An 18,909-nucleotide genomic window follows, 5' to 3' on the forward strand; every position below is an offset into this window, starting at 1 on the left:
AAAGCACCAAGTCCTAACCACTGGACTGCCAGGGAATTCCCATTGGTGAAATTATTATTATTTATTTTACTTAGTGAGCACAAGTGGGGCTGACCCCGAGCCAGACGCTGTCCTATGCATTCTATTTGCAATAATTAATATAATCCTCATAAACAATCAACTAAGGTAGGTATGATTATTATCATGCCCATTTGACAGATGGGGAAAATGGAGGCACAAAGCAGAAGTAGCTGGGCACATGGTCAAAGCAGAAAGGGCAGGCAAGAAAGGGAAACCCCGTGTTAAGGTCCTGAAATTCCTCGAGGAAGCAGATTCCCACCATTCCCGTTATCTTCCTGAGCCTGACCTGGTCTTGTGTTTGTTCTTGGCATACCTGGGCCCTGAACATCCATTCCCTGGAAGCCCCTCAGAATGGAGTAGCCTGTCCCCCCAGCCTCGGTTCCTCCTGTGTCCCCTGGGACCCACCCCCACCCCTGGAGCCAGGTTCAGAGCAGTTACCATCAAAGGGATGCCTCTGCTCCCCGTCGGTCTCATCCTCGGCGAGGATCACCTCTTCTGAAGAGGAAGAGCACATAGTTAAGCTCCAGCGTCTGGAGGACTCTCCTGGGGATGGGTTCCCTTGGACCAGGAAGGAGAAGGGTCCTCCTGGCCACTCTACTCTCCCCTTGCTGAGTGACAACTCAATCATCCAGAAATGTGCTGCTCACTTGCTTCTGACTCCCAGCCCCACTTCAACGATGGTCCTAAAGCCAACATCATCCCTACCTCCCACTGCTCTTCTTAGGTTGACTTAGCTTGGATTACCTTAGAGACTCCTCAAACAGCCTTATGAGGTAGGTGCTCTCATTATCTCTGTTTAACAGGCAGGGAAACTGAGGCACAGGGAGGTGAGCTGCATGGCTAGGAGGTGGCAGAGTTGGGATCTAACCCAATGTCTGATTTTAAAGCTCTTAAGTGTTATGTATGTCCTATCCTGGCTTCACCCCGCTGGATTCTTGTTGCTAAAAACTGGAACTAGCAGTCCAGATCCTCTTTCTCCTCCCATCATGACCCTTCCCTCATCCATCTCCAAACTGCATGCATGACTCTCTGTGTGCTCCGTGGCCTGGGATTTCAATTCCTGAGTCCCAGGATGAAAGGGCCTCACCTGCTTTCGAGATCCACTCCATGTACCCATTGAGTTCTCGTTCAATCTGTTGCTGCCGCCTCAGCTTCAAAAAAGCCCGCCGGTTCTCTACCCGCTCCCTTTCTTTGGCAAACTCCCTGAAGAAGCACAGAAGAGTCAGGTCTGGCTGTTTTAGAAATTTTAGGGAGTCTGTGTGTGTGTATGTTTGGGGATTCAGAATCCCTGGAGGGCAGTGCATTTCAACAAGAGGAATCAGGTCTTCTGATAGAAGATCAGAATATTACAGGAGTGGGTATTTCTGCCAGCTTCCCACATTTCCCAACAACTGCACCCAGTTAGAGAAAAAAAAACAAAACCATAAACCATGCCATGCCAACCACTGCTGGCTGCATACCCCATTCTCATTCTCTGTACTCCTGGCTAAAGAATAGTTTCATCCCTCTTAAATTACGTTAATGACACATGAGCTGAAGATTTCTGCAGCAGCCTCACTTCTGTGATATAGGACTTTTCCAGTTTCCCTTCTTCCTCTTCTGGTTTGGAATGTGAGATGGCTATCTTGTGAGCATGAAGCAGCTATCCTGAGACCATGAAGCATCCATGAGATTGGAAGTCTCCAAAAGGATGTCAGAGTGGAAAGCTAGAAGACGCTGGGGTCCATCATGGCACCATGGAGCCACCAAACCAGTCCCCAGACTTCTTGTAGTGAGAAAAATGAAACTCACTTATGGTTAAGCCAGAAAAACAATCTTGGGGGTAGGGGACAATGTGTGTCATGAAAATGCGTGGTTGATTGTATGCTACGATTTTATATTTGGAAAATAGGGGAGGGGGGAACCCAACCTATTGTTTCTTTAAAAAAATATAAATTATAGAAATTAAAGCTCTATAGACTTTTCTTGTGTTTTGGGTTGTGGGCCTGAAAAATTTGAGAAAACCTTCCAAGTGAGAGGTCTAAATTACAAAGAGGCTTCCCACCCCCTGGGTGGAGGTAGCTCAGTGCCAGCAGCACAGCTTGGTGAGTGAAGGCTGGGCTGGATTTCACCTCCCATGAGTCCCTTCACTGGGTGCTTCCAGCAGTGCACAACTTGTGCACCTGTACATGGCTTGCTGATAACTGTCTAATAACCCAAAGCAATAGAAGAGGCCTATTCTCTGCCTGGAGAATGATGGCCTCTTCCTGGGAAAAAGATGGTGAAGGGGAGTGGGATGGGGGGAATAGCAGAGACTTACCCAGACAGCACACCCAGCACGAGGTTCAGCATAAAAAAGGAGCCGATGATGATGAGGGGGATGAAGTACAACCAGTTCCAAGTGTTCCCTGAGGCATCGTTGCTCTATGGGGGGGGGGTGAGGAAGGAAAGCAGGTGAGCACTGAGTGGGACTCAGGTATGACCTGACAGGTGAAGGAAGGGGGAACTCTTGTTCTCCTGGGACTCTGTCCTCGAATGCCCTTGGCCTGTGGAGTCCTAGAGCTCTGGTAGCCCAGAGAGGGAGAGAGAGCACAGGATCAACCAGTGGGGGAGACTCCAGAGGTACCACTAGAAGGACAAAGCCCCCTCCTAATCATGTAGTCCTCACAGGACCAGAAACCAGCATGAAACTCAGGAGGACTCCACAGATCAAACTCCAGGAGGAGAAGGTAAAAAAGCTCATTGAAATGTAGAAATGAACCCCCAGTTCCCTCCCTTCTCCCCCAAACAGTCATGATGGCAGGGTCTGATAATCAGGTTAAATCACCAAGCCAGATGGCAGGGCCGTGAACCTTTTCCTTAAGTGTCTCCCTCCTCTATTGCCTGCAGCCTCAATGTCAACCACAGAAAAATTCCCAGAAATGCCCAGATCAATTTTCAGGGGACGAAGTCCACAAATAGAACATTCTTCTCTGGGAGAACAGAACACTGTGCCAATAAGTGAGAGGAGGGGAAGAAAATCAAGAATAGAGAAAGAAAGAAAGAAAAAAAAAACCCCAGCACTTAAAAAGTACTTATTTGTGCTAGACACTCCTCTAAGCATATTACCTACATTGGCTTATTTACTCGTTTAATTCCCATGATGTCCCTATGTTATTGTCATGCACTGAGGAAACAGGCCCAGAAAGACAAAATTACCAGCATGAGTTCACAGAGCTAGACAGTGGTGGACATGGGATTTGAACCAGGTGGCCAGGACCCAGAGCCTGTGGACTTAATCTCTGTGCTGGGGAAGGCTTCTGGTGGTTCATCAGCTCTATGGCATCTGCAGAATGTGGGGGGGTGGGGGTGGGGGGCCCAAATGTGGCTTTAAAAGCTCACCTTTAAAAGCACTTTCAGTGCTACTGCTGCCCTGTAGAAAGGCTAAAATGAGAACGACTGACACTGGTGCTGTGAATCTGTGGAGGAACTGGAACTGTCGCATGCTGCCAATGGGAGGGTAACATGGTGTATGAGTTTCTTGTGGCTGCTGTAATAAAGAACCACCAAGTGGGTGGCTTAAAACAACAGAAATTTATTGGTTCACACTTCTGGAGGCTAGAAATCCAAGATCAGGGTAGCAGCAGTGTTGGTTCCTTCCGGAGGCTCTGAGGGAGAATATGCCTCTCCCCTGGTATCTGGGGGTTTGCTGACAATCTTTGGTGGTTCTTTGGCTTGTAGATGCATCACCCTGATTTCTGCCTTCATCAACACATGACTTTCTTCCTGAGTGCATGTCTTTCTCTGTGTCCAAATTTCCCCTTTCTATAGGGACACCAGTCATATTGGATTAGGGCCCATCCTAATGACCTTATCTTAACTAATTACTCCTGCAATGATCCCATTTCCAAATAAAGTCACATTCTGAGGTACTAGGAGTTAGGGCTTCAACATGTGCATTTTGGAAGGGACACAATTCAATCCATAATACATGGTACAACCACTTTGAAAAATGGGTTGGGAATTTCTACTAAAATTAAATCACGCACCTTCACTATGTCATGAGCATTACATTCCGGGGATGTTATCCAACAGAAATGTGAACCTGTGTATGCCAAAGACACATGCAAGAATGTTCATAGTGGTGATCTTCATAACAGTTCCAAACTGGAAACAAACTGAACCCTTCTCAACAGGAGTGAAGATAAATGGAATATTGTGCAATGAATGACTGCCATCCACCACATGAAACTTTACAGACTTGGCATCAAGCAAAAGAAGCCAGACAGAAAAGAGCATATATGTAAGACTCCATTCATGCAAAATACAAAAAACAGGCAAAAGAGTTGATGATGTTTCAGGTCCAGATGGAGTATCCTTTGGGGAGGGTAGTGACTCTGGAGGGAACACGAGGGGGACCTTCTGGGGCTGAGAAGGTTCTGTTTCCTAATCGATCTGGGTGCTGGTTACACATGTGTGTTCAGTTTGTAAAAATTCATCAAATGTGATCTGTGAAGTGTCCTATATGTGTATTTTACTTGAACCAAGAAAAAGTTTTTCATTTTTTTTTAAAGAAAGTCAATTTTACCTTAAAAAGCAAGGAAATTCTGACACATGCTACAACATGGATGAACCTTGAGGACATTATGCTACATGAAATAAGCCAGACACAAAAGGACGAAAACCTGTATGATTCCACTTATATGAGGTTCCCAGAGTTGTCAAGTTCACAGAGACAGAAAGTAGAATGGTGGGCAGGGGCTGGGGGAGGGGGACGGAGGGTTAGTGTTGAACGGGGACAGAGTTACAGTTTTGCAAGATGAAAAAGTTCTGGAGATGGATGGTGGTGACAGTTGCACAACAAAGTGAATGCACTTAATGCCAATGAGCTGGACAGCTAAAAATGGTTTAGATGGTAAATGTTAGGTTATGCTTATTTTACCACAATAATTAAAAAAAAAAAGAAAACAAACCAACCAAAAAAGCCAACTTCCGTGATGGACACAGACAGGTTCAGGGGACAATGAATATGCCAGTCCCCTGCTCACACCCTTGTTCTAACAGAGTTCCAATGCTTTGCTTCTTGGAGGTTCTGGAAGAAAGAAAAGGGTCAGCAGAACAGGGGTGGACAGAAGGCAGGACTGGCTTTGTGCTTTCCCCTCTGATGATGTTGCTGTGGCTGAGGCCTTTTCGTTACCATTTCTCAGGGCTAACTAGAGCCCAGGGAGAGAAAGCCTGCACCGGCCAACAGAAGAAAAAAGTCTGGCTATCTCGGGAAGCAGGTTTGGGATGGAGACGGAGCAGTGGGTGGGTGGGGGAAGAGGGGCAGGACTGGTTGGGAGAAGTGGCTGAGGCCCTTGGTACCAAGGCAGCCCCTCCACCCCAGGATCTGCCCACACCCCAGCTCCCTGATATGCTTAGAACCACCTGGCCCCATGACGCTGCCCGGCATAAAAGACACTCACAGTGCCAGGTCCTCAGCCTACTTGAGCTCATTTAATCCTCTCACAAAAGGTGGTATGTAATCCTCCCCATCTTCCCGGGGGAGGAAACTAAGGCACATAGAGGTAAAGTCCCATGCCCAAGGTCCCTGTCGTGGGCTGCATTGTATCCCCCCTAAAAGATATGTCGAGGGACTTCGCTGGAGGTCCAGTGGTTAAGACTCCATGCTCTCAATGCAGGGGGCACAGATTCAATCCCTGGTCAGGGAACTATGATCCCACATGCTGCATGGCACGCCCCACCCCCCCAAAAAAAGATATGTTGAAATCCTAACCTCCAGTACCTTTCAATGTGACCCTATTTGGAAACAGGGTCTTTGCAGCTGCCATCAAGTTAAGAAGAAGTCACGATCGTGGGCCCTAGTCCACTATGACTGGTGTCCTTTTAAGAAGAAGAAATAACAGGTGAAGACAGGGACCCACAGGGGAGAGGACAGCCATGTGACAATGGAGGCAGAGATTGGAGGGACACAGCTGCAAGTCAAGGAGTGCTGAGGGCTGACAGTCACCACCAGAAGTCAGGAAGAGGCAAGAAAGAATTCTACCCAGAGTCTCAGAGGGAGTATAACCCTGCTGACACCTTGATTTGGGACTCTGACCTCTAGAACTGTGAGAGAATACATTTTTGTTGTTTTAAGCCATCCAGTTGTGGTACTTGGTGATGTCCGCCACAGACAAAGAACACAGTAACTGAGCTACTAAATGGCAGAGGTGCTACCTCCCGACCCCATCACTTCCAGGCCCTGCTCTCCTGTCATTCTCCCCCTGGATCACTCCAGCCACATGGCCTTCCTATAGCTCCTCAAACGCACCAAGCACAGTCCCACCTCAGGGCCTTTGCACCTACTGCTTCCTCTGCCTGGAATGCTCTTCCCCCAATTTCCTACATGGCTCCCTCACCTCCTTCAGATCTCTGCTCAAAGGCCACTTTCTCGGGCAGGGTTTCCCTGATGGCCTCTTACAGTTGCACCTTCATTTCTAATCTCATTTCCTGCTCTATTCTTCCCTTAGTGCATCTCCTCCTCTATACTTATTTCTCCTGCTCATTGTCTGTCTCCCCACTGTCAATTCCATATGGAGCAGGGACATTGTGTTTTTTTTCCCACTGCTATATTCCCTATCACAATGCCAGACACGCATGCAGTGTCCAATAAATGTTTGTTGAATGACTGAATGAGAGGTGGCTCCCCACACAGCCCACATCCTCCACCCCAAGCTGTGCTCCCTTCTCCCTCCTCTCTCCTTCTTCCTCCCTTGTCTTGATTTTCCCTCCCTGGGGACTGGTTCTGCTTCCTGATTTTAGAGACGCTTGTTCTCTTTCCAATCTAGCCCAAATGACTCAGTTCCATGCTGTGGATCCAACAACTCACAGAGAAGAAGCTGGCAGAGGGTTGGGTGCAGTTTTTGATCAGTAGGTGGGCTTCCTGGGGTTTGCTCAGGAGAAAAATGAGAAATATATTTCCCAAGCCGAAAGACTGGAGCTTCCTTGGCCGTTCTGTGATAGCACAGAATGTGGGGGACATCAACCTCCCATCCCGGGTCTTACATCCTTTGGCAGTTCAGGTTAAGCGTGGGTGTGCTCATGAGTCTGGATGTGGGGAGGAGGGAAATTGCTTGCTTGTCAAAGTCATTAACACCAGAAAGATACACTTGCAAGATCGCCTTGTCTTTCTTCCCAAGGCTCGAAGAGTTCCACTGCCTGCAACGATATTCTTCATTAGTGCTGTCACTAAATATTTCCTGAGATACGGCAAGATGGCCTGTCCCTGTCTCCCTGTGGTTGGCTGAGGGTCATATGATGAGTGCTGGCCAATGAGGAGTGAGTGGAAATACCTAAGTCACTTTTGGACCAGAGCACTGAACTGCCAGTGTGGGACCCTCCAGGGCTTTCTTTCCTTTTGGAATACCAACTGGTAATGTTCTAGGTGCTGGTTGCTCCATTAGCTAGGTCCCAAGTGACTCTGCTGAGTATAGCTCCCTTCTTCCTCACTGCCAACCTGCACTGGACATGTAGCATGAACCAGAAAAGACATTTGTTGTGAAAATCACAGTGACGTTGGAGAATGTTTGTTACCGCAGCGTAACCTAGATTTCCTGATTGATACACCCAGATATTTCCTTGGTTCACTCCTTTATCTCCTTTAGATCTCTCTCAAATATCACTTTCTCATTGACTTTTATATGGCTCTCAGGAGGCAGATGGGGGAAAAGAATGTTTCCTGTATATCTGACAGAGAAATTAAGGTTCAAGATTACAATGAGCTGGTTGTCCTCTGAGCCTCTGTTTGGAGACAGTTTCTTCTACATCTTGACTTGGTTAATTCCCTCTTGTCACTCAGCCTTTCATTCTACTGTGCCCCCTCTCAGAGAAGCCTTCCAGCCAAAAGGGCTTGCCCCTCCTCACAGCACAGACAGAACTCTCATTCACTTCCAAGCAGGTTTTGCTTTCTGAATCATTTTGTCAATATATGCATTTGCATTTGAAGTCCCTGTGGGTGGATTGTTTAAATAATAACAATGACAGGGAAATGTATTTATCCCAAGTCCCAGTGATCAGGCTGTTTCCCTGGGAAACGAAGAGGCAGGTGGGACAACAACGGTCACTTTAGTAGAGCCCGTTTGAGCTGACAACCAACACCCCTTGATTCCCAGAATCTCCAGTGCATGGGGAAACTGAGGCCGAGGGAGATGATTTGCCTGGCTCACACAGGGTGCGGATGGCACAGCTGGGGCTAGACCCATCATTCTGGCTTGTATCCCTCAGATTTTTTTTTCTACCTCACTCCTTCACTGCACTTACATAGTATTTTCTGTTTATAACAATTGGCCCATGAGAGCCTTAAAGGAGAGGGAAAATACTGATTCACCCCCACACTGTTGGTACCTAGCGTGATGCCTGGCGCTTAGCAAGCATTCGATACTCATCAAACAAATGGCTGAGTCTCAGTAAAATCCTTAAGTGCCTTCTGTTTTATGGCTTATTTTCCTCTAATTTTTTGGAGCATGGTTCAGTCAGAAAAAGTATAGAAGATGTAAAAAAACAACAAACCTCGGCTCAAGAGAACACCCAACTCCCCAGCATAAGGGATAAAAATGGGGTGGATTTGACTGTGAAACAGCCAAAGCCCCACAGTGGCCATGAGGGAGGTCGTATGTCTGTCCCAGTTTGTACCTGTTATTAAATCACGCAACGCCTGTTAATTATTTTTTGAGTTCTCCTTTCTCCATTCACTCTCAAAATTATCCTGGTTTGGGCAGCGAATTATATGGTCTTTCTGCCTCTGAGGTCTCCTGTCACCTCCCCTGGCCTCTTCAGCTCCCTTGTTCACCCTCACTCCCTCACTTCCAGCCACATGGGCTCCTCACAAATGCCAGAACCACTCCTGCCTTAGGGCCTTTGCACTGGCTGTCCTATCCACCTGGGTCTCTCTTGCCTGACATACCTACATGGCTCTCCCTCACCTCTTTCAGGTCTTATTAGAAGAACGTCAACCTCTCACCTTGAGGATCCACAGCCCCTCTACTGCTTTATTTTTCACCTGAGCTTTCATCACCCTCTTACACGGGAGTTGACAAACCACCACCCACACATGCCACCTGTTTCTGTAAATTAAGGCTGGTCGGCACACAGCCATGCCCATTCATTATGTATATTCCCTGTGGATGCTTTTGTGCTACGAAAGCAGATTGAGTAGTTGTGACAGAGACTGCATGGCCCACAAAGCCTAAAATATTTAAGATTCTGCCATATATATAAAATTTTCTTAATTATCTTGTCGGCTGCCTGCTTCTCCCACCAAAACGTCAACTCCCCCCAAACAGGGGTTTTTTGTCTCTTCCATTTGCTGCATATCCTTGGTGCCTAGAACGTTGCCTTCATGCAGTACACATTCAATGAATGTTAGTTGAATGAATGTGTGATCTAAACTCCCCCAGATCTGATGCTTTGATGTTGGCCAAAATAAACATCTATGAATTATACAAGGGCTTAGGTCAAAGATCAGTTTCAACCGTTAGTGACCATTTGTCAAGGGACTTGCATTTATAATCATCAACTAAGCACAGTTTTACCATTTTCTTAATTGCCATTAAGTGAGGAATAGAAATAGAGAGTAAGAGAAACACACAGAGAAAAGCACAGAGAGGTGGGGGAGAGAGAGGAATAAAGAGGCAAAGAAAGGAAAGGAGGAGAGAGAAAGAGAGAGAGACAGGAAGAAACACAGAGAGACAGAGAGACCAAGAATTAAGAGAGACAAAGACAGAGAGGGGAAAAAAACAGAGAGGGTGAGAATCATAGAGAGAGGGAGGGAGTGTAACAGTTATTGCCCAGTGCTGGGTTCAAATCCTGACTTCATTACCCTTGACTAGGGGATCTTGGCAGGTCACTGCATCCCTGTGAGCCTCAGTTTCCTCATCTGGAAGATGGACCTAAAAATATTTCCCCTCATGAGGTTGTTTTATGGATCAGTTGATGATACAAGGAAGATGGTAGGGATGCAGCAGGCTCTCAGGGAATGGTGTACAGGTCCTGCCAGGGCCCCAGACTCTTCCTCTCCCCACCCTGGTAGCAACTAAGAGAGGGCAAGTCCCATCGCCCACACTGCACCCACAGGCTGTTTTAGCTCATTCAGTGAGAAGCATGTTGGGTATGTCCTCTGTGTGGGGTGGAGGTGATTTCTGATTTTTTTTTGTTTTTGAGTCACGCATGCACATATGGTGAGGGGGTCCTTGTGAAATAAGGCTGCCTGTTGCTCAAGCAACACACAGAGCCACCAACTTTTGTCTCCAGCAAATGGCTCCAGTGCAGCCCTCCTGGGCTTCCCCATGCCGCCCCCTTGAGCTCAGAGAGCCAGTCCTCCATCCTGTTTGCCATGGGAGGTAGCAAATAGCAGATTCTGAGGGAACTGGTGTTGAGTCAGAGCTGGATTCCAACCTTAACTCCCTGTGTGTGGCCTTGGCCCTCAGTTTCCTCATCTGTAAAATGGGACTATTTAAGGTTCTACCTTAGAAGGTTACCATCAAGGAGTCACAGGCTGGTGCACAGAGAAACACCCAGAATAGTGCGGTACAGAGGAAATAGCTGATAGCCCATTAGGATTCCAGAAGGCTGCCCAGATCCAACGTGGGCCCCAGGAAGGTCCAGGAATGGGCACAGGAGCCCTCTGGGTCCTTCAGAGGTCCAGGACAAGGGTAGAGCTCGGCTATGTTGACTGAGGTTCATTTTATGGCAGTTAGACATGACTCGGACCACACTTCTGGCAGAGAATTTCAATATACTTGCCTTTGTGGTCTTTGGGCTTGGATAAGCACTCATCCCACTACAAAATCATAATGTGGGCAGGTCCACCATGCCCAGGGATGCCTCAATGCCCCATCTTCAAGGATCCCTGGTCTTCTAGAGCAGAGTTTCTCCACAGTGGCACTCTTGACATTTTGGATTGGGTAACTTGTGGTGGGGGCTGAGTCAGACACGGACAGCGAGAATTTCAGTTACTTGCTAACCTCCTCGGAGGGTTTTCCTAGCCAAGCAACCACAGAAATCACTGCGAGATTCCCTCAGGCTCAACTGGGGTGGGAATCCTTGGGGAGTCTGTGAATTTGCATGGGAAAAAGTTAATCCTTCACTTCCCCTAATTTCCACCAGAAAGTGGGGCATTTTCTTCCATTACGAGGGGAGGCAGCAAACTGCAACAGTGTGGGCAGAACCGGTGATGCCCCTCACCCACAGAAATCACATGTAGTTCACAGATATCCCACAAAATCTTTTAGCTTCAACACTCCCATGAAATTATGGGGGTCATCTGACTCATTGCCAGGTCCTGTTGGCAATGTATTATAAACACTAAAACGACGTCCCCAATCTGTTTTTAACAATATTTTTATAACAATTTCAGTACATTTGTCTTCCTTCACCATCTCCAGTCTTTAAATTTATTAGACTTTAAAAATCATTACACTGACAAAGGGGTCTGTGGCTCAACAAGGTTTAAAATTCTTTCACGTGGATTCTCTTTGCTTCCAATCTTCCATCTTTCTGCCCCAGACTTAGTGAGAGTTTTAAGAAGTTCCTCCTTTGAAAATTAACTGCCCTCCTTCCCGCCGGCCCTTCCTCTCTCCCTCCCTCCTTTTCCCTCTCTCAACCCCCCACCTCTCTCCCCCTCTCCACCAATATCTATTTCTCTGGGTTCAGCTCAGAGCACAGGGAAGAGGAATGCAGAGCTTGCAGGCTGGTACTGCCATTTCCTGTCTGGCCACCTCCGGCAACTTTCTCAACCAGAGTCTTATTTGTAAAATGGGTGACAGTAATCTCTCCTTCACCAGTTATTTATAGACTTTATTTGGGTTTGCCCCCTTTTCAGGATCCCATGCAGGATCCACCATTTCATTTAGTCGTCACGCCTCTTTAGGCTCCTCTGGTCTGGGTCAGTTTCTCAGTCTTTCCTTGTTTGTCACGACCTTGACTGTCTTGAAGAGAACTGCTCAGGTATCCTGCAGAACGCCCTCCAATCTGGGTTTGTCTGATGTTTTGCCTACGATTATGGGGTTATGAGTCTTTGAGAAGAAAACCCCGGAGGTGAGGTTCCCTCCTCATCATATTAAATCAAAGATCCTATGATCACACATCCACTGGGATGTCAAAATTTGTCACTTGGTTAAGGTGGTGTCTTCTAGGTTTCTCCACTGTGAAATGATATATGTCCTTTCCTTATGCTATTCTTTAGAAGTGAGTCACTAAGTCCAGCCTATCCTCAAACTGGGGGTGGGGGAAAGATTAAACTCCATTCTCGGAGGGGGACTGTCTATATATATTAAATGGAATTCTTTTGTAGGGAAGATTTGTCTCTTCTTCACTTATTTTGTTTATTTAATAATAAAGCAATAAAATGACCATTTATTATTGTTATGTCAATCAATAAGTAACTTATATATTTTGATGTGGACTCTCTCTGGACAGGTAATATAAGATAAAAACACCCGGCATACAATGGGCACCCAGAAGATGCTCTTTTTCCTGTCCTTCCTCCCCATCTCCTGGTCTACGAGTAACCAAAAATCTTTTTCCTCCTAAACTCTTAGCAAGACAAGTTTAAATGCACTCCCTGATTATAAAAGTAAATTATAAAACTACTATACATAAAATAGATAAGCAACAAGGATTTACTGTATAGCACAGGGAATTGTATTCAATATTTTGTAATAACCTAAAATGGAATAAAATCTGCAAAAAAATAACTGAATTACTATGCTATACATCTGAAACTAATGCAATATTGTGAATCAACTATCCTTCAATTAAAAAAAAAAGAGGATAAAAGTAAATTGTGCTCATTGTAGAAAATTTTGACAATATAGAAAAGTATCAAGAAGATAAAGATTCCCCAATCCCACTACCTAAAGGTCATCTTGGTACAGCGGACTCCAGCCCTTTTTCCTTATATTTTCAAAATTACACACTTGAGATTATAAGGTTCTACGGATTGAATTGTGTCCCTTCTCCAACCGAATTCATGTGTTGAAGCCCTAATCCCCGATGTAATGGCATTTGGAGATGGGGCTTTTGGGAGGTGATTAGGGTTACAGGAGGTCATAAGAGTGGGGCCCGCACGATGAGATTAGTGTCCTTGTAAAAGTCACTAATCCCAGAGAGCTTGCTCTCTCTCTCTCTGCCCTCACCATGTGAGGACACAGTGAGAAGGCAGCCGTCTGCAAGCCAGGAAGAGAGCCCTCACCCGAACCGGACCACGCTGACACCCTGATCTCAGACTTCCAGCCTCCAGAACTGTGAGAAAGTACATTTCTGCTGTCTAAGCTGCCCAGTCTATGGTGTTTTGTAATGTCAGCCAGAGGTGACTAAGACATAAGGCTTACCTCACCTTGATTCTTTTTTTAAAATCAGTTCCCCCCCCGACTTGTCATTATATGGTGAGCATTTCCCCACATCCTTAAATATTCTCCCAACAGATGATTTTTAATGACATGATACTCCATCATATGGAGGGACCATACGGTATTTAACCAGTTGCTTCCAGTTTTGTTCTATTTTTACAAATAACGCTGGGGTGCACATCCCGATATAAATCTTCGACGGGGTGCTGATTAGTTAAGGTTAGGCTTTTTCTAAAAGGCACTTTAACCAGGAAGCCAAGTGGGAAAGAAAAGAGACAAATTGAAAAGGGAAAAACCTGGATGGGGCCCCAGCACACCGTGTAGGCGAGCTGCTGTTCCCTTTGCCAAGAACGCTCTTCCCCCAAACATCTGCCTGGCTCTCTCCATCTCTGTGGAAATGTCACCTCCTCTGGGGAGCCTTCCCTCATTGCCTGCCCTAAACTAGCCCCCACACCCCAACACCTGTCCTTTTATCCTGCTGTTGTCCTCATAGGATGACACAGGTCATGTCACCACGTCCCACATTATGTATTTGCTTAACATCTATCTTCCACTTTCTGAGTAGCTTATTATTTATAATGTTTATTGGTCATATCTGTCTCCCCTACAAGGATGGGGATTTTTGTCTGTCTTCTTCATTGTGTTGTCCCTGATCACCTGATCATTTCCCGGCACACAGTAGGCACTCAGTAAGTAATTATGGAATAAACAAATGGATTTCAATGATACCGAGAAAAGAAATGAGATGTTGGGATCATAAAGCACTGCCCACCCAGCTGGATGACATCCATCTGGCATCTGTGCCTGTGGATTCTAAGATGCTTGGATCAGGTGCTTCTGGACTCTTCCCATGGATCTCACCTGATAGCGGATGGTGAGGTCATGCTCACGGGCTTGGCTCTAGCACAAGCATAAAGGACAGATAGTCCAGACACTGTGCCTGCCTGTGGCTGGATGGAGCTAAGGGAGTCCTAGGGCAGGCCTGGCAAATGGCAGAGCACAAGGGCAGGACCCAAATGAGTCTGGAAAAGCAATAGCTCTGTCCTTGTCAGCAGAAACTCAAAGATGCCACTTAGCCCCTGCCCTTAGCAATGAGTTGTCCTAGTGGTTGTGTTTCAGGGTTGGGGGGAGGTTGCCTTAATTTAGGAAGCCCCAGACAAGGGTTCAGGTGCAAGCACTTCATTTGGGAGATGTTATGAATTGAATTATGTCCCCACCACCCCTGCCCCACCAAGATCTGTTGAAGTCCTAACTTCCAGGACCTCAGAAGGTGATCTTATTTAGAAATGGGGTTGCTGCAGATGTAATTAGTTAAGATGACGTTGTACTGGAGTAGGGTGGGCCCTAAGCCAATACGACCGGTGTCCTTATAAGAATATGGCCATGTGAAGATGGGGTATTCGAGTAGACAACAGATAATCTATAAGCCAAAGAATGCCAAGCATTGCTGGCAGCCACCAGAAGCTGGAAGAGACAAGGAAGTATTCTCCCCGAGAGCCTTTGGAGGGAGCCTGGCCCTGCTGACACCTTCTGGCCTCCATACTGTGAGGTAATAAATGTCTGTTGTTTTAAGCCACCCGGTTTGTGGTAATTTATCACTGCTCTAGGCTTGCATCAGGCTCAAATTCCTGTTCCCTGGGTTTCCACCCAAAGCATGCCTGTGGGATGTAAGTGCATGACTGTGGGATGTAAGTGCATGGAAAATTCTAGAAGGCTACTCTGAGTTAGTGGCAGTCACCAGGGGGGTGAGAGTGGCAAATAAAGTGGGACCCAATGGCTCACTCCACTTCTTCAGGCGCTGCTGGAGTTTTCACACTGAAAAATTCATTTACATTTTTAAAAGGAGTGCCCTTTGGGGTGGAAAATTTGGCCTACAAATTTGGACCATGCACTGTTATAAATCTTCACATATATTCACCTCCCTCAGTCCTTGTGCCCTGTGAGGTAGGACTGTGCTTCTCCTCATTTTGCACACATGGAAATGGAGGCACAGAGAGCCCAAGTGACTTGTCCAAGGTTGCACAGCAAGGAAGTGGTGGAGTCGGGAGGGGAACCCAAGCAGCCTGATGCCTGACTCTATTCTCTCAACTGTTTCCCCCGAGTTTGCTTCCTCCAAGGTGATTCAGCTCTAAGCTTCCAGGGCAAATATCCCCTAAGATGATGGTGCTTACAACTGTAGAACCCTCTGGAAATTCGTGTCCCTGCTCACACTTCCTCATCCACCACTGAGCTCATCTCCATTGTCTTCCTATGAACCTCGGACCCTTTTTCTGGATGTCCAACCCCATGATATAACCTGTTTCCATGTTCAGACTTTACTTAGCTCCTGTTCTCCACCCCCACTCCCTGCCTAAGTTTCCTTACCTTCCTGTCTCCCAGTTCTGTTTCACTCCCAGGAGGGTTCATTTCCCTCTGAAGCCTCCTCTTGCAACAGCCTTGTAAAGAAAAAAAAACCTAGGGACTTCCCTGGTGGTGCAGTGGTTAAGAATCTGCCTGCCAGTGCAGGGGACACGGGTTTGAGCCCTGGTCCGGGAAGATCGCACATGCTGCGGAACAACTAAGCCTGTGTGCCACAACTACTGAGCCTGTGCTCTAGAGCCCGTGAGCCACAACTACTGAAGCCCGCATGCCTAGAGCCCATGCTCTGCAATGTGGGAAGCCACCGCAATGAGAAGCCGACACACTGCAACGAAGAGTAGCTCCAGCTCGCCACAACTAGAGAAAGCCCGCGCACAGCAACGAAGACCCAATGCAGCCAAAAATAAATAAATAAATAGAATAAAAAAAAAAGAAAAGAAAAAAACCTAGAGCCCAAGCAAGCTTTGGTCAATTAGATGTAGCCTTTAGCCCAAGCTCTTTGCAGGTCAGGGCCAAGAAAGAGCCTGAGCATCTCAAATCTGCTGTCTGTTCCTAGAGATGCTATGCAGGATGGAAGGTGGGGGGCAGGTAGGAGTGTACATCTTTTCTGACCTGAACTGAACATTTTCAAGACCTAGGACAAGAGTACCAACCGAGGCCCATATATATGTGTAAATATTTAAAAGCTCCTAAATAAAATGTGCTGTATGTGTCTCCTTTACAAACACACCTTCATAAGCACTTGGAAGGTCAGTCTGGAATTTCGAATCTGGATGTCTGCACTGGATGATGGCGTGGGGACAGGCTTCCCTGCCCCTTGACCATGGCCTGCCACCTGGAGGCAGGGGAGGGGGTGCTCCACACACACATGCATGGACACACCACCTTGCATGTCCAAACTCCAGCCACATCTGTGCCAACAGCCACCCCAAGGACACCCTTGGCCCTCAGGGGATACAAGTGGGCGGTGTAGTCAGAGAACAGACCCATGGAAGAATCTCATTCAAGTCCATGGAATCTGGGCTTGGGGAGGGAATTCTAGGATCTAAGATGACTCAAAATGTGATCTAGAAAGTGGAGTGGTGGTGGCACTAGCTCCTGGTAGACATTTCCTGTCAGCCCCATAGGGAGGGGCATGGCTGGAGGAGGGCCAGTGAGGGCTCCAGTGCAGAGCCCCTTTGCATAGGTGCTCAAGGACACTTCTCTATCTCTCATCTATGTTGGTTTTTAACGTACACAACCTTTACATATTCAAAAATCTAAAATTATATTTGAAAACTTGTGCAATTAAAAATTATTCAGTATCTGTGTGCCCTCTAGATCTCCATCTCCCGAGGGCCCTTCTCTACTTAGAGTTCTGAGGACAACACTCCCATATCCTCAAAGGACTGAGCCTTAGGCCGGCTCTCCTGGGGGGCCGTGTTGAGTTGTCCTTCGGCTGCCTCCCCGGCTCAGGTTCCCTCCACTGCAGCCTCAGGAGTTGGCTGGTCCTGGCTCTCCACGACCCCTTGTCACTTACGTTGTAGAGGAGGTCAGTCCACCCTTCCATGGTGATGCACTGGAAAACAGTCAGCACTGCAAATAGGATGTTGTCGAACTGAGTGATCCCATTGTTGGGCCCTTCCCAGTAGGGCTGACATTTGGTCCCATTGGGGCAGGTGCGGGCAGGTTCCTCTGTCCCACACGGAGCTGGAGACTCACCCTGAATGTCATCTATGAAAGGGAAGGGGAGAAAAATCAGGGGAAAGGGCCAGCAAAACCGGCTCTGAGAAACAGGAGCCAGCGAAGATTCAATGCTGTTGAAGAAAAATGGCTATTGAGATGAATTTATCAGTCTTTTTCCAAAAAGCAAAGTGTTTGGCTTTGTTGACCTATTCATTGTTTTTCATTTCATTAATTTCTTCTCTAAGCGTTGTTCCTTTTTTGTTCTTTTCCTTAACTTTTGGGATGAATTAATGTTCCTTAAGGCTATAAACTACTCTTTAAATGCAGCTTTAACTGCATCTCACAAATTCTGTCATGCATTAGTATCATTATCGTTCAAGTAAAATATTTAGCAATTTCCGTTATTATTTCTTCTTTGACTCATGGATAACCAGGAAGCACTAAAAATTTGTCATATATCTACAAAAATATAGAATAATATAATGAATTCCCCTGTACCTATCATCAATTTCAACATTTATCAACTCAGGGCTAATCTTGTTTCATCCACATCCCCTCCCCATACTAAAATATTTTACCTTGTCACTAAAATATTCTTAAAGCAAATCTCAGACATCCTACCATTGCATCCACAAATAAGAAGCATGTCTCCTAATTTCCAAAAACTTTGATTTCCAGCTTAATTGTGCTGTGGTCAGAGGATATGTTTTGTATTATTCTGCCCTTTGAGATCTGTCGACATGCACTTTAAGGTCCCCAATACAGTCAGTTTTGGTAACTGTGCTGTGTGCATTTTGAGGTGGTTGGGGGCAGTGTTCTCCAGACTTCCATTAGGACAAATTTGTCAATTGTGTTGTGTTATTCTTCTGTAGCCTGACTAATTTTATTTTCTTGAGATGTATTGGGCTCAGGGAGCTGTTCTGGGGGAGTTAGGGGAGCACAGAATATCCCAGGCTTTTCCCCATTGGACCAGAGCCGCGGATATGAGGGGATTCTATCCAGTGAACGATACTTTTGGAGGTTTTCAGAGAGTGACACTGTCCGACAAAAAATCAAACAGCTGAGTGTGTAAACTCAAGCTCCCACTAAACAAAAATATATCTCAATGTGATGTATTTATATATAGGCTATATATAGCCTACATACAGGCTTTGCAGCCCATTCTTTTTTTTTTTTTTTTTTTTTTTTTGCGGTACGCGGGCCTCTCACTGTTGTGGCCTCTCCCGCTGCGGAGCACAGGCTCCGGATGCGCAGGCTCAGCAGCCATAGCTCACGGGCCCAGCCGCTCCACAGCATGTGGGATCTTCCCACACCGGGGCGCGAACCCTCATCCCCTGCATCGGCAGGCGGACTCTCAACCACTGCGCCACCAGGGAAGCCCTGCAGCCCATTCTTAACCTCCACTTGGTAAGCAACAGAGTGAAATAAACCAACATAGAATGCATGAATCTTATTGGCCTTTGAAACTCCGGTTCAATAG

The 18,909-nt window shown here is 46.6% G+C and overlaps 1 protein-coding gene across 3 annotated transcripts in view; it reads right to left on the minus strand.

Annotated features, from left to right (window-relative positions):
• CACNA1A (calcium voltage-gated channel subunit alpha1 A) overlaps window positions 1–18,909 on the minus strand; it is a 236,061-nt gene that overhangs the window by 99,563 nt on the left and 117,589 nt on the right. For all 3 annotated transcript variants that reach the window (XM_065874591.1, XM_065874592.1, XM_065874589.1), the window contains exons 6-9: window positions 17,284–17,477; window positions 2,360–2,463; window positions 1,148–1,263; window positions 499–555 (exon numbers count right to left, since the gene is read on the minus strand). In XM_065874591.1, the coding sequence (XP_065730663.1) occupies window positions 499–555; window positions 1,148–1,263; window positions 2,360–2,463; window positions 17,284–17,477 (471 nt within the window). The remainder of the gene's footprint in view (window positions 1–498; window positions 556–1,147; window positions 1,264–2,359; window positions 2,464–17,283; window positions 17,478–18,909) is intronic.

Source organism: Phocoena phocoena, chromosome 3 (genome assembly GCF_963924675.1).
Source record: "Phocoena phocoena chromosome 3, mPhoPho1.1, whole genome shotgun sequence".
Taxonomy (NCBI): domain Eukaryota; kingdom Metazoa; phylum Chordata; class Mammalia; order Artiodactyla; family Phocoenidae; genus Phocoena; species Phocoena phocoena.